Source organism: Bactrocera tryoni, chromosome 4 (assembly GCF_016617805.1).
Source record: "Bactrocera tryoni isolate S06 chromosome 4, CSIRO_BtryS06_freeze2, whole genome shotgun sequence".
Classification (NCBI taxonomy): Eukaryota; Metazoa; Arthropoda; class Insecta; order Diptera; family Tephritidae; genus Bactrocera; species Bactrocera tryoni.
Window position 1 is genome coordinate 62824600 of NC_052502.1, and position 14819 is coordinate 62839418.

At 36.7% G+C, this 14819-nt stretch overlaps 2 protein-coding genes across 2 annotated transcripts; both read left to right on the forward strand.

Moving 5' to 3' along the window:
- The first annotated feature begins 3636 nt into the window (after nt 1–3636).
- LOC120773388 (alpha-tocopherol transfer protein-like) lies at nt 3637–7997 on the forward strand. Its single transcript, XM_040102222.1, has 6 exons — nt 3637–3798; nt 6139–6298; nt 7023–7104; nt 7171–7485; nt 7558–7694; nt 7767–7997. Exons 1-6 carry the CDS (start codon nt 3714–3716, stop codon nt 7849–7851), a joined length of 864 nt encoding a protein of 287 aa, XP_039958156.1. The 5' UTR covers nt 3637–3713; the 3' UTR covers nt 7852–7997.
- A 4824-nt stretch (nt 7998–12821) lies between these two features.
- LOC120773389 (NADH dehydrogenase [ubiquinone] 1 beta subcomplex subunit 8, mitochondrial-like) lies at nt 12822–13722 on the forward strand. The gene is made up of 3 exons (XM_040102223.1): nt 12822–12948; nt 13072–13301; nt 13368–13722. The coding sequence occupies exons 1-3, from the start codon at nt 12864–12866 to the stop codon at nt 13581–13583; spliced, it is 531 nt and encodes a 176-aa protein (XP_039958157.1). The 5' UTR covers nt 12822–12863; the 3' UTR covers nt 13584–13722.
- Nucleotides 13723–14819: the final 1097 nt, after the last annotated feature.

Here is a 14819-nt window from a genome sequence, read left to right on the forward strand (position 1 = left end):
CGGAATATTTCAGAGATAACATCGAATTTGAAACGTTAGAATTCATGACTTCTTTTTGAAGATATTCATTTAAATATTGACCGCGGCTGCGTCTTAGGTGGTCCATTCGGAAAGTCCAATTTTGGGCAACTTTTTCGAGCATTTCGGCCGGAATAGCCCGAATTTCTTCGGAAATGTTGTCTTCCAAAGCTGGAATAGTTGCTGGCTTATTTCTGTAGACTTTAGACTTGACGTAGCCCCACAAAAAATAGTCTAAAGGCGTTAAATCGCATGATCTTGGTGGCCAACTTACGGGTCCATTTCTTGAGATGAATTGTTCTCCGAAGTTTTTCCTCAAAATGGCCATAGAATCGCGAGCTGTGTGGCATGTAGCGAGTTCAGTTCTTCCATTTTTGGCAACAAAAAGTTTGTTAGCATCTTGGTTGACATGTGGTTTCAACAAGATGGCGCTACATGCCACACAGCTCGCGATTCTATGGCCATTTTGAGGGAAAACTTCGGAGAACAATTCATCTCAAGAAATGGACCCGTAAGTTGGCCACCAAGATCATGCGATTTAACGCCTTTAGACTATTTTTTGTGGGGCTACGTCAAGTCTAAAGTCTACAGAAATAAGCCAGCAACTATTCCAGCTTTGGAAGACAACATTTCCGAAGAAATTCGGGCTATTCCGGCCGAAATGCTCGAAAAAGTTGCCCAAAATTGGACTTTCCGAATGGACCACCTAAGACGCAGCCGCGGTCAACATTTAAATGAAATTATCTTCAAAAAGTAAATGTCATGAGCCAATCTAACGTTTCAAATAAAGAACCGATGAGATTTTGCAAATTTTATGCGTTTTTTTTTAAAAAAAAGTTATCAAGCTCTTAAAAAATCACCCGATATATATATATCACACATTGACCGACATTTTCGATCAGAAGTTAGCTATAAGTCAACTAGGGGTTCTATTGGATTTAAACAATTTATGGTCATAAGGTGGCACACACTAAAGACATTATTTGTGCAAAGTTTTATTCCGTTATATTAATTGCTTCTTGATTTGTGTAGTGGAAACAGAACGAAACAAGTGGAACTGTGCTATATGGATTGTGCTATATGGAATGTAGGCCTTGTTGCTGTCCGATTTCGTCCATTTTCACAATGTGACATAATAATGTCGAAATCGGTTGGACGGGTCTCGAGATCTGGGATTTCACCAAAAAGAGGGCGGTACCACGCCCATCAACAAATTTTCACACCGGCTCCTGTAAAGCTCTTCCAATTAATGGTAAAAATTAATGTCTCTGGCGTATTAAGTTATTGATTTATCGCGCTTTTGGTAGTTTTTAACAGTAGCGTTATATGGAAAGTGAGCGAGGTCATCCTCCGATTTGTTGAGTGGTTTAGGAGATATGTACATTAAACTTGTTAGAGGGCGGTGTCACTACCACTTTTTCAAAAAATTTCCCACAGGTGCCCTTGCATCTATGATCCTCTGTACCAAATTACAGTTTTATATCGTAATTTAGTGCTCTTTTATGGCACTTTATGTGTTTTCGGTTAATGGCGATTTGTGATCGTGGCAGTGGTCCGATTATGCCCACCTACGAACTCGAACTTTTTTTGTACTAAAAAACCTACTTACCAAGTTTCATAGAGATATCTCAATTTTTACTCAATTTACAGTTTGCACGGAAGGACAAACGGGCAGACAGACAGTGAACCGGATTTCAACTTTTCTCGTCATCCTGATCACATATATATATATATATATATATATATATAACCCTACATCTATCTCGACTAGGTTTCGGTGATACGTACAACCGTTAGGTGAATAAAACTACTATATTCTGCAACAACATGTTGGAAGAGTACAAAAAGAGTCTGCAACCAAACAAATGGCGTATGTTCCTTAATAACCCATTAATTTTCAAGCCAATTCAAACATTTTCTTAAAAACCGTCAAAAAAGCATTTAATTTAGGTCATTAACGTCAGCCGCACCGAAGCTATAATACCCTTCACAGGTTCAAGTTTTCTTACAATGATTTGATTTTGGTCGACCTGTTTGTATGTCTGCAATATGCTATATTGATACGTTCTGAATAATTACTACGTATATTATACAGTTATCTTGAACAAAATACATGCCAAGATTCGTAAAGATACCTTGTCAAATAAAAAAGTTTTTCACACATGGACTTGATTTTAATCGATCAGTACGTATGACAGCTTTGTATGTGCTTTAGTGGTGCGACGTCGACGGCTTAGACAAATGAGTAGCTTCTTGGAAGATAATGATGTGTGCGAAATTTCGGAACGATATCTCAAACCGAATAGTAAAATCCAAAGAACAAGAGATATAAAAACTAGAGAAGCCTCACCAGAAGAATATCCTGCTTTTAGTTTGAAATATACGTATATTTTTATATACATATATGTACATTAGGGTGTGCCATTTTGAGGCAACCTTTTTTTCAACTGAAAAACAGGCTCAAAACTTTCGAAATGTGGAAAAAAAATGTCACTCAAAAGATGAGCTGTTAATATCAATATTAAGAGGTGCCTCTTTCAAATTTTCTGTTTTCCATATAAATTACATGGAAAAAAATCGTTTTTTTTGTGGTGATTATTCTGCGGAGGTTATTATATGTGCACGCGATGGTTGCCAGTTGGGATGGTAAACTCGATTTGGATTCTACTCGAGAATCGAGTTTTCTCGTAAAATAATAGATTTTTCGAATGTCAAGAATCGATTCTTAATCGACTTCGACTACTGAAGATCACCAAGAGTATATTCTATATATACATACATACATATTTTATTATCTTATTATTTTGGTGGAATAATAATTACATATATGTACATATATAGTATTATTCTATGCTGTCGAACAGGATTTTCAATATAATGAGAGAGAATTCTGGTAGAGATTCAAAACGATAGTTTGCGACTAGCAATGGTAGCTATGTATGTATATTCGAAATTCTAAATTGTCATGATTGAGCATAACTCTGAGAATTTATCTGGGGGACACTACATAAATCTATTTTGAACAATCTATATATATCTACTTGAGTGAAATTAGGATAATATGAAATAACGAATGGTAAAATAACGTATGTTCTAAGACACCTAATTTACTTTTTTTTTGCTAAAATCTTAAAACTATTTAGGAATTTATACCGTATAATATAGTATGTACCATAAAAAAGCTATAGCTCAAAAGTTTAGGAAATACTGGCGCAGTATAACGGCCATTGCACCGAATTTTACGCGCGCAGCAACTCAAGCTGAACAACGCAAGCATTTTTTTCTTAAAGCGTAAAGCATTGATTCCACTATGGTACCATGGAACGCAAAAAACAAGCACAAAACGGAAAGGCGGCGTAGGTACATGGAAATTGCACACATTTATTTATAATCATATACAGGCGACTATAAATCAGTAACGAGTAGCGAAAAGATAAATAGAAAATAAACGCAAACGAATAATAATAATAATTTGCAGCTTGTGCAATCCAGCTCAGTAGGAGACTGACTTCACAGCTCTCCAATACAGCGAACGAAAGTGAAAATATTTACGCGGAACTAAAAGTTACAAAATCAAGGATTTTTGATATAAGTAAATGTTAACTGCATATGTAAAGTGTAAGAATTAAGCAGTTCGTCTTAACTAAAGAAAATATTAATTTTTAAAGTTTGAAAATAAGTTCTTAACAAACAAAATGAAATTTGACGCGGCAGAAGAAGCTGAAATTGATGAATTGTATGAGTGGTTTCAACAAAATCCAAAATTGCCTAAGGAAATTGGTGAGTGCTGAGGCTTACTGTAGAGCTAATTAATGTACACCCATTAACAGATATACTTATTTTATTAAAGTTATATAAATTGTAATTGCTAACGCATACCTGAAAGCGAATTCCATAAATTCACAGGATTGTTTTCAGAAATTTTGTTAAAAAGTGGAAGTGATTTAAGTATTCTCGATATTCGAACTGAATAACAAAATTCTTACGCATATCCGTCAATCGTAATAGCATCATTACGTTTACTATAGAACGTTCCATATTTGAAATTAACTGTTAACTACCGTTACGTGTTCTAACAAAGTAATTACTATATTATTTTGACTTATCATTCACAGTTAAGCCGTATAAGGTGCCTAAGTCAAAGTAAATATTATGAGCATATTTTATTTTGGTTTTGAAAATAATAAAACGTTCAATCTACATATGGGCGTCAAGTAAAGAATAAACGTTAACTTCGATTGCATCGAAGCTACAATACCCTGCATAAAAAATAAATGAGTGCTTCTCGATGAGAAGAGGACGTATGCAAAAAAAGACCGATATCTCAGAAACTCAGATACTAGTTCGCGTCTGTACGTACGAATAGACAGATGAACGTGGGTAAATAGACTCAGCTCTGCACATTGATCAATTAAATATATAATTTAATGGTTTTCCGACGTTTGCTTTTGGGTGTTACAAACATAGTGGCAAACTTGCTATACCCAGTAAGATCTCCAATTCTTTGATTTTATTGGCGTGTTGATCATCAGTTGATGTTGGTGGCCGTCCTGGACGTAGTTCGTCGTTAACGCGTTCGCGACCCTCTTTGAATAAATTGTACCAATCAAAAATTCGACAGACAATTATTACTTAATGCCTTTCCAACATTCTCAACGTTTCGGCACCATAAATTCCGCACACATCATTTAATGGAACATCTTTTGTTGAATAAATTCGGCGATAACAAAAACACTGCTTTATTTTTTGATAGGTTTAAGTATCTAATTACAAGGTAGGTTCCAAAGTAAACAGCACTTTAAAAAAACAAAACTAGTGGGTTTTTCGGCAAAATCACTTTATTTTATTCAAAATAGTATCCTTCTACTTCAATACAGCTTTTTGCACGGTCCAAAAGCATGTCGAACGAGTGTTTTAGCTGGTTGGTCGGTATGGCCGCCAGTTCGCCGGTGCAAGCCTTTTGAATGGCCTCCACATCTGCATAACGCTCTCCTTTCATGGGCAAATGCATTTTTCCGAGAAGGAAGAAGTCGCACGGTGCCATGTCAGGTGAATACGGGGAGTGGTTAATGGTCCTTCGAATGTTGGTTTCTGAGCAATTGGTCGTCAGTCAATTTGTGCGAAACAAACCGTGCACACACCTTTCGTAAGCCCAAATTTCCATGAATTTCAATGATGATTTCGGCTGATTTTTGATGAATTCACGCACAGTTTCGATGGAGTTTTCGGTGATCACGGATTTTGAATGGCCTACACGTTGATAGTCATTTATGTCCTCACGACCACTTTGAAAACATTGAAACCACTCGTGCACTCTGTTACGGAATAGGCAATCATCACCATAAACTTGTTTCATCTTTAAAACAAAATTTAATGTTGGCTCTTTGTTCGAAGCTCATTTTCGCACCGATAACACAAACATACTGACACTTAAAATGCAATAACTTCACTTCCAATCAATGAAATGTCATGAAATTCTCACTGGACAATCAATAAAGATAGCCGATTCTAACGCAGCAGTTGATATATAGATGTCGCCACCAGGGGGCGCTAGATTCAAAAAGTCCTGTTTACTTTGCAACCACCTTGTAAATCATTAAAAGTTCACAGTTGATGAGACGTGGTATTTTTGGTTCAGATTCCAGAACAATTTCCGAGTTTCACAAACACAGACTTTATATGTATAGGCGCGAAAAACAAAAATGATGAAATCTATAACCAGAATTCTTATATTAAGTAGGGTTCTCAGTTGTAGCCGAACATCATAACACACCTAGCAGATTTTGTTTTGCAACTTCCTCAATGGGTTATCTGAGAGCACTATTTTTTCAGAAATTTTGATTGAGTATTGAACTAAACAAATAAGAATACATTTTAAATAAATAATCTTTACGATTTTTGAAATCCAACTCGAAACAAACCAATATACCGTTAAAATTATTAATTGCTAAATTCTTTCTTTCATTTATCACGGCGTAAACTAAGATATTTTTCTGCCAGAGAGAATATGAAACAAAAGTTTTTATGAAACTTGGGCTTATTGTATTTATAAAAGACATCTAATTTGATTTAAAGGAAAAAACTGATTTTAAATTGTCAAAATACTTTAACTATTTTCAGATCGCATACTTTTGAAACGCTTCTATAGATGCATGTATGGTGACTTAAAAGGCACTAAAAAGCTTATTCAAATTAACTACAGTTTGCGGAATAAACACCCACACATTTTCCTCGAACGTGACCCAACCGATGCGGATAGCAAGCAAACATTCGACTATGCGTTAGTACCATTAAATACATACTACATATCATGGATAATAGAAACAAAGTTTTGACACATCATAAACGAATCGATCTATCAAACTTTCATAGTAATTATAAACAAAGCTTTGCCATTCTTGTTTAGATCGGTAAATTTGTATGACAGATATACGATATAGTGACTCGATCTGAACAATTTCTTCGGAGATGGCACCAGTGCCTTGGACACAAACCCATGCCAAATTTCTTGAAGATATCTCGTCAAATGAAAAAGCTTTCCTTACAAGCACTTGATTCCGATCGTTCAGTTTGTATCGCGTTAATATGCTACAGTGATCCGAATTGAACAAATTATTCGCCCATTGTAACACTATATTATGCAATAATTGAAGCCAAATTTCATGAAGATAACTCGTCAAATGAAAAAGCTATCCATACTCCCAAACTTTCAGTTTGTATGGCAGCTATATGCTATAGTGGTCCGATATCTGCGGTTCCAAACTTCTTGGTGAGAAAATTTTATACCGACAGGCTTGGCTCAATCGACTTAGCTCGCACATTTGTATATATTTTATAGGGTCTCAGACGTTTCCTTATTGGAGTTAAAAACATCGTAGCAATCTTTATATGCCCTGTTCAGGGTATAAAAATGTAGCGATACGAATGTGTCGTGATTCTACCGTTCTTGCTTCATACTATATTTATATGCTCTCACTTTCCATGTTTTTTCGCTTATTTGACAGAGATTTGGTGCCACTTCCTGGACTTACGTCAGAGGGCTACAAAGTGAGCTGTTATCGCATGGTTGATATGGATCCCGGAAAGGTTAGTTAGGCAATATTACATATTCTAAAGAATATTTTGATTTTTTGTATATTTGTATTATGGTAGGTCAATCACAACGCCGATACTAAAGCATTTTTCATGGTCTCTGATTGTCGGTTCAATACGTATGATGGTGGTGTTTCCATCGAGGGTAATTTAGAAACATTTGCCAGCGGTGAAGTGCAAATATTCGACATGAACGGCTACACATTGAAACATCTGAGTAAGATGACCTTCAGCACACTGCGTATTTACATGGCGTTCCTACAAGAGGCACTACCCGTGCACTTAAAAGCTATACATATTATCAACTGTCCATCCTACTTGGATAAAGTAGTGAGCATCATGAAACCGTTTATCAGTCGTGAAGTCTTCAAATTGGTAAATTACTGAAATTGAAATTAGCTCCCTTTTAAAATGTAGCTATAACCATAATAATTATCATCCCAAAAGATTCATTTCCATACCGAAAGCTTGGACAGTCTGTACGAGCATGTGCCTCGTAGCATATTGCCAGAGGAATATGGCGGAGATGGTGGCAAATTGGCGGATCTAAAGGCACAACTTCTAACGGAATTGTCTCGCAAGCGGTAAGTCCATTAAGTCCAAGCTAAAATGAATATGTAAAAATTACATATATAACACTATATATTTCACTAAAGCGAGTATCTGATGGACCCAAACCATTGGAAGGTCGATAAAGAGAAGGAAAACGCAGAACGTCGCCGTTGGCCATTTAAATCATAAATATTCAAGTTCAAGTTAAGGCATTTGATTAGAAAATATGTATACTATACTCTATTTCAGATGTGTGCACATATTTTTAACCTTGTATATAGACATTTATGTGGACTACAAGGCCTGTCGCAAAAGAAACAGGACTGTTAAAAAAACAACAAAAAATTAATATTTTTTAAAAGTTATATTTTTTTATTCAAATATCTTCGATACAGCATTTAGCCCGGTCAATTAGCATTTCAAATGAGTTTTTAAGGTCATTTTTCGGAATGCTCTTGAGAAGATCGGTCGTCGCCTTTTGGATAGCTGAAATGTCCTGAAACCAGTGTCCTTTCATGGGCAAATGAAGTTTTCCAAATAGGTAAAAATCACAGGGTGCCAGATCAGGTGAGTAGGGTGAGTGACTAATGGTTAATATGGAGTTTTTTGTCAAAAAATCAGTGACAAGCGTCGACCGATGACACGGCGCATTATCGTGCAACAGGCGCCAGGACCCTGCCTCACGGTATTGTGGTCGAGCACGACGAATGCGTGACAAAAGACGCTTCATAACACCAAGGTAAAACACAGCATTAATCGTTTGGTCAGGTGGGACGAACTTTCGGTGTACATTACCCCCGGAATCGTAAAAACAAATCAGCATTGTCTTTATTTTTGACTTCTGAAGACGACCGCTTAAACCACTCATGCACATTACTACGGGATAGGCACTGATCACCATAACCTTTTCTCATCATTTGAAATTTTTCAGTAAACGTTTTCCCCAAGTTTAAAACAAAATTTAATATTTGCTCTTTGCATTTTACGACCGATGACCAAAAGCTGCTGTCACTTTTTGATCGATAACATCGATTGTAGTTATCCAATTGTCTTAAAATTTTTACGAAATGTCAACAAGAGATCAAACTTTTTATTTCATATACCCACCAATAGGTGGCGCCACAAGAAACAGTTATATTTAAAAAGTTCTGTTTCTTTTGCGACAGACCTTGTACATATTTATATTCTCATATACACATTTCCATGACAAATGTCTGAATATTCTCCATGTAGATACATACATACATATATTTATATTATTTTAACTTCAATGTACATATCTGTATTTGTTTTTATGTTTATATATAAAAGTATAATTTATATTTAAAAGTAAAATTTATATTATATACTACTCAAATAGTAAACTTTTACTCACATTAAAAAGTATTCCAACTAATTATACGATTCTATTGTATCAAAAAATTTGTCTGAATTAGTAATAGCTAGGCGGAAATGTATATTACAGATGGGCCAAAAAGAGCAGTCCGTATATGTATATTATATAACTCTTCTTAATAAAATTTCACAAAATTTCGACGTCACGATGAACTCGGTCTTACTCAAATCAGGTTAGTGCATATCATAAGCATTGGTTTCATTTCAGAATATTTTAATTTGATAATGAAATACTTATTTATTTGGCAATATTTTTTCTCCTGATTCAAAACCCAATTAATAATGTCAGGATTTATATTATCTATAACAAACGCACCTACTGTCAACGGATTATCTCACTTGAGTCTGAGTTTGTAACAAAGATATTAAATGTTAATGTATTTAAACGCCTATGACGGCTTACAACTCGACTAAGTTGAATTGAAATTAAAATAACTCCACTTTAACACTTTTTTCGCATTGCGAATATTTTTTATATTATTCGATTTAGCACGATTCAATATGTTTAGGGCTAAATTTTTTTGTCAGTTTTATTTCTTGCGATATATGAAGCAGCTCACGACTTCCGGTCTTTAACCAAGTATCCTCTGGGTAGCCTAAGAACATCCGTTTGAAGGCGAGCTAAAGTGAGAAGACGAAACATCCCCTCCGCAGGGTTGTGCGCTGGGATTGGGACCCGCCACGTAAAAAAAGAACCCAATGAAAAATAACAACCAGCCTTGGATGAGAGATCCCCACCTATGAGAGCTGCCCCCACCACGATATCAAAATTGTGCTTGGCGACTTTAACGCCAGGGTGGGCAATGAAGGTATCTTTGGCACTATGATCGATAAATTCAGCCTCCACGTTGAAACATTCACAAATAGGATGAGACTGATCGAATTCGCCGGGGCTCGAACTAGACTCCACTAGATTCCAGCAAAAGAAAATTCATTAAGCCACCAAGCTGTCTCCAGATCGAAAAACCACCAACCAGATCGATCATGTTGTGATAGACGGAAGACACGTCTTCAGTGTTTTTGACGTGCGTGCGCTTCGAGGTCCTGTGACACGGCATTTCAAGCTTCGTACGTACAGCTGCAACCGAAACCATTGGTTTTCGGAAAATGCGAAAGAACAGCTGGTTACGACGACGAGCAGGAAGAAGTTTGAATAGCAATTACCCATCTGAAGAACAACAAAGTGGCGGGGCCGATGGATTGCAGGCCAAGCTACTGTTGTTGTTGTTGTTGTTGTAGCCGCAGAATTCTGCCGAGTTGACAGTCCTTGGCCGGATAAAAATCAAACACGGCGGCGAAGAACTGATAAGGAGCATGCATCATCGCCAAATCTTAGAAAAGACACTTGAAAAGAGAGTCGTCACTCACCACCTTTTCGTCGATTTTAAAGCTGCTTTTGACAGAACGAAAAGTGCTACCTTTATGCAGCGATGTCTGAATTTGGTATCCCCGCAAAACCAATACGGCTATGTAAACTGTCGTCGAGTTACACCAAAAGCTCCGTCAGGATCGAGAAGGACCTCTCCGAGCCGTTCGATACCAAACGAGGTTTCAGACAAGGCGACTCCCTATCGTGCGTCTTCTTCAAACTTGTACTGGAGAAAATAATTCGAGCTGCAGAACTTAACCGAGCAGGTACAATCTTTTATAAGAGTGTACAGCTGCTGGCATACGCCGATGATATTGAACCTATCTTGGAGCCGGTATCAACACCACCAACAATGTCAGCCTGGATATCCAACGCAGAATAACTCTTGCCAACAGGTGCTGCTTCGGACTGAGTAGGCAATTGAGAAGTAAAGTCCTCTCTCGACGAACAAAAACCAAACTCTATAAATCACTCATTATTCCCAACCTGCTATATGGTGCAGAGGCATGGACGATGACAGCATCTGATGAGTCAACGTTACGAGTTTTCTAGAGAAATTTTATGCGAAAGATTTATGGTCCTTTGCGCGTTGGCCAGGGCGAATATCACATTCGATGGAACGATGAGCTGTATGGGATACTACTGTGATCAAATTGAAATACTTCGCGTGTTTTTCGAATCGGTAATTTTTTTTTTCTGTGATTTGATAGTACTGTTAGTGATATCTATGCTAAATTTCAAAATAACCATTACTATTTGAGATACGCGTCGTTTTGTGAGGCTCTAAAAGGGAATTCTTCGATTTTTACTGATTTAGCTCCGTTGGACATCCGGCTGCAAACCCAAACGACCGCTCCGGAGAAGCCATTTTGAGTCAATTGAGGCTATAAAAGCTGAATCGGAGAAGACTCTGATGGTCATCACGACGGATAATTTTTTCAAGTGTTATGATGGCTAGAAAATTCATTGGCATAAGTGTATTGCAGCGGGAAGGGGTTTCTTTGAAGGAGATGAAATGGACAAAATTCACCTTTCAATTTGATCACGTAGTATATGACGATTAAGCGAATTAAAAGACAGCGGCTAAACTGACTAGGTCATGTGTCCGAATGGACGAAAACACTCTAGCTCTGATAGTATTCGACGCAGTACTCGCCGGAGGAAACAGAGTAAGAGGAAGACCTCCACTCCGTTGGAAAAACCAGGTGGAGAAGGAAACGACTGGTGCGATATTGTTAACTCGACTATAATCGCGTAAGCAGTGTCTAAGCCAGTAAAGAAGAAGAAGAATTATACTGCTTTAGCCGTAGTGTCTAAAAGCCACCGTTTTGTTTTTGACAGATTTTGATGTCATGCTACACGATGGCTGTAGACCCAAGTGTTCATCTAAATAATGCTGTATTGCCTATTTATAAGTTAGTCTCGTTTTGGACGGATATCACATCAATCTATATGGTGAACTTCGATTAACGGCTAGAGACCCAATTATCCATCAAAATAATACTATATTACATTTATCATATACTATCTCAGATATTTTAACGATTTAAATATTATCACCACAATATGTAAGCTTTGAGAGTTCTATGGTCGATTCGGAATAAGAGAGGGATTGAATCCAGCTTATACAAGAGATTTACGTTTTTCTTTACACAATTGAAATGAGCGATTGTTGCACGGGGTGTATGCGTTTATTACTGCACTAATTCATCCAATTTATTGGAATTTGAGTAGCCGTGACTTTTTGAGTAACTTATTGAATAGAGAGACTATAGTTACCATGCATTTACCGTTCCAAACCAACTGCCATTAAAGTGCATAGTCTCCTGTGCTAACTGCCGGTTCTGCGACCTGGAACAGGAAACACCAGCGCACCTAATCCTGGATTGCACAGCAATCTGTGGAAAAAGGCTTAAGGCCCTGGATTCCATTTATATCAGCAGGGATCACATCACCTCAGTAGCGCCCGGCAAACTCCTGGAACTTTTCAGGCTGCTGGGACTCTGGGAAGACATGTGATATAGGAGAGGGCACAATAGACCCTAGGTCGCGGAGCATTACCTCATAATACTATCTATCTGTCATTATATCGGTTACCTAAAGCAAATTATTAGTTTTAGGGCAGTTTTTTCAATGTAAGATTACTAGCCATCTGCAAGAACTGATCTGATATAGAAAAAACGGCCCTAACAGTATGTTCATATTAACTTGCAATAAGGATAAATAATTTTGTTTTTCATTCCTCGTTATACATTAGATTTATTGGTGCAGCCCTTAACTGGTAAACGTTTTGTAAAAGTAAATTCAAATTGGCAACACCACAAGTAAGAATTGCTTTAAAAGAAAACGTCAATTAAACTGACAATTGAAACATCTGATTCTTAATAATTACTGTACTGTTGGAAAAACACAGAAGTCCAGGAAGCATTTCCAAATAATGTCCGCAATATTCAATGGACTAAAAGCCGCACAGAGGCTTCAAGTTGCAAACCCCATGCTATTTCAGCATGTGGCGAGAGGCAGTAAGTAGTTGTTCAATTTGACAGCTTGATAAAATAGTGCTACACTATTGAGTTTATTTTGTTTACGTAACGCTAAAAATTATCCTTTTTATGTAAACCTTTTACAATTTTCGATAATTATAGTGGCTGGTTGGAATAAGGATTACAAACCTGCTCAGATTCCAAAAACCGAAAAGGATTGTACTGCGGCTGCAAAAAAATACTATCTACTGCCAGAGGAATATCGTCCATATGCCGACAACGGTCTAGGCTATGGTGATTACCCTGATTTGGGTAAAGGTTTAGGTATTGAATCGAAAGACCCCTACTATCCATACGATTTTCCGGAGCATAAGCGCAATCTCCATGAGACGGTAAATTTTGTTTCAAGCACTTTCCGAACAAAAAGTATGACTTTAATTTGATGTTTTGGTTTGTAGTTGCATGCTGACATTGATTTATACGGAGAAGATCGCTTCTCGCAGGCGGAGAAACCAAGATTTACAAATTCTCAATATTGGCTGAGCTTTGTTGGTGTAATGTCTGGTTGCCTTGCTCTTTATTATTGGTTGGAAAACTACCGTATGTATCGCCCAGTGGCTGTAAAGCAATATCCAGGAGATGGCAGAAAACACTACACATTCGAAAGTGAATAAAAGTAGTAAAATTCAATATAAAAAGAAGAAAATATATGTTCTTGCTATTTATAAAATATTTTATTTTGGTGTTTTGTTACTAGCGATTCAGCTGGCTAATGCAAATAAAGTACGAATACTGTTACTTATAGTAAATAAAGCAAATTTTGTTTAAGTTTCCAAAGTTTTGTAATCTTACTTAAAATATTTTGTTACATACATGTATACATCGATATGGTTTAGATATATACTTAAATTATTAGAACAATTCTCAAAAACATAACCTAAAAAATGTGGTATATTCTCATTCTAAACTGATAATATTCCAAATGCGCACATTTGAATATAATATAATTATAATCAGCTTCTTGATCGGCTTCCGAAACTCAGTTCAATAAAATGCAATTGAAAATTTTAATTTGAACGGAAGATCCAATTACCGAGACGTGGCCGAAATATAGGAAGACCATTATCCGAGAGGGTTTAAAGGAATATACAAATAGGTGCTTAGTTTTCCACGACAGCCGGTTCTACACACAGGAATTGACTCGGATTTTATCCGACCAAGTGCTGTCGGCGAACTAACAAAAAAAAAACAAAGAAAGGTGCTCAGTGTTTAACGATATTTCCGTTACCACGACAGTCGTAATGTAATCGAAACAAACCGGGTTCTTTATCGAGCCAAGTACCGTCAAATTGGCAGGATTCCTTTAAAACAAACACCAAAATTAACACTGTCCTAGACCGCCAAATGAAAATACTACCTTTTATCCCATTCACACAATAGTCAGGTCTTAATAACCGTAATGGATTTTTGGGTTTTTGTCGAACCAAGGACTCGGCATCTTTCCTCGAAAATACTTCAGGAATATTTGCTACCAATTTCTTTTAAGCAATATATAATATGTTTAACGTAAATGAAACCGACCTGTACTTTTAACCGAGAAAGCTGCTGTTTTTAGCTGCTACATGAAGAAGTAAAATCTCGTTAGTAAACCAAACCTGTCAAACATTAAAACACACAACTTTTTATAGATAAATTTAATAATTCTCATTTATTCAACATAGTTTAAAAACGGTCATCTATTTCTCTTTATACGTTTAGCCATACGATAATCCATCCATTTTTGTAATTATATTTATATTTGTATATATGTTTTATATGTAATGCACTCAGGCACCATCAACACCGATCGCAATCTGAGTTTGATTTTTAGAAAACACACGCTCTTAGCTAAAGGGCAGCTGATGGAGGAG

Coding starts and splice junctions, on each gene's coding strand:
- LOC120773389 (XM_040102223.1), top strand. CDS start 12,864: ATGTCCGCAATATTCAATGGACTAAAAGCCGCACAGAGGCTTCAAGTT. Junction 12,949..13,071: donor TCAGCATGTGGCGAGAGGCA/GTAAGTAGTTGT, acceptor CGATAATTATAG/TGGCTGGTTGGAATAAGGAT. Junction 13,302..13,367: donor AGCGCAATCTCCATGAGACG/GTAAATTTTGTT, acceptor TTTGGTTTGTAG/TTGCATGCTGACATTGATTT.
- LOC120773388 (XM_040102222.1), top strand. CDS start 3,714: ATGAAATTTGACGCGGCAGAAGAAGCTGAAATTGATGAATTGTATGAG. Junction 3,799..6,138: donor AAAATTGCCTAAGGAAATTG/GTGAGTGCTGAG, acceptor AACTATTTTCAG/ATCGCATACTTTTGAAACGC. Junction 7,695..7,766: donor ACGGAATTGTCTCGCAAGCG/GTAAGTCCATTA, acceptor ATTTCACTAAAG/CGAGTATCTGATGGACCCAA.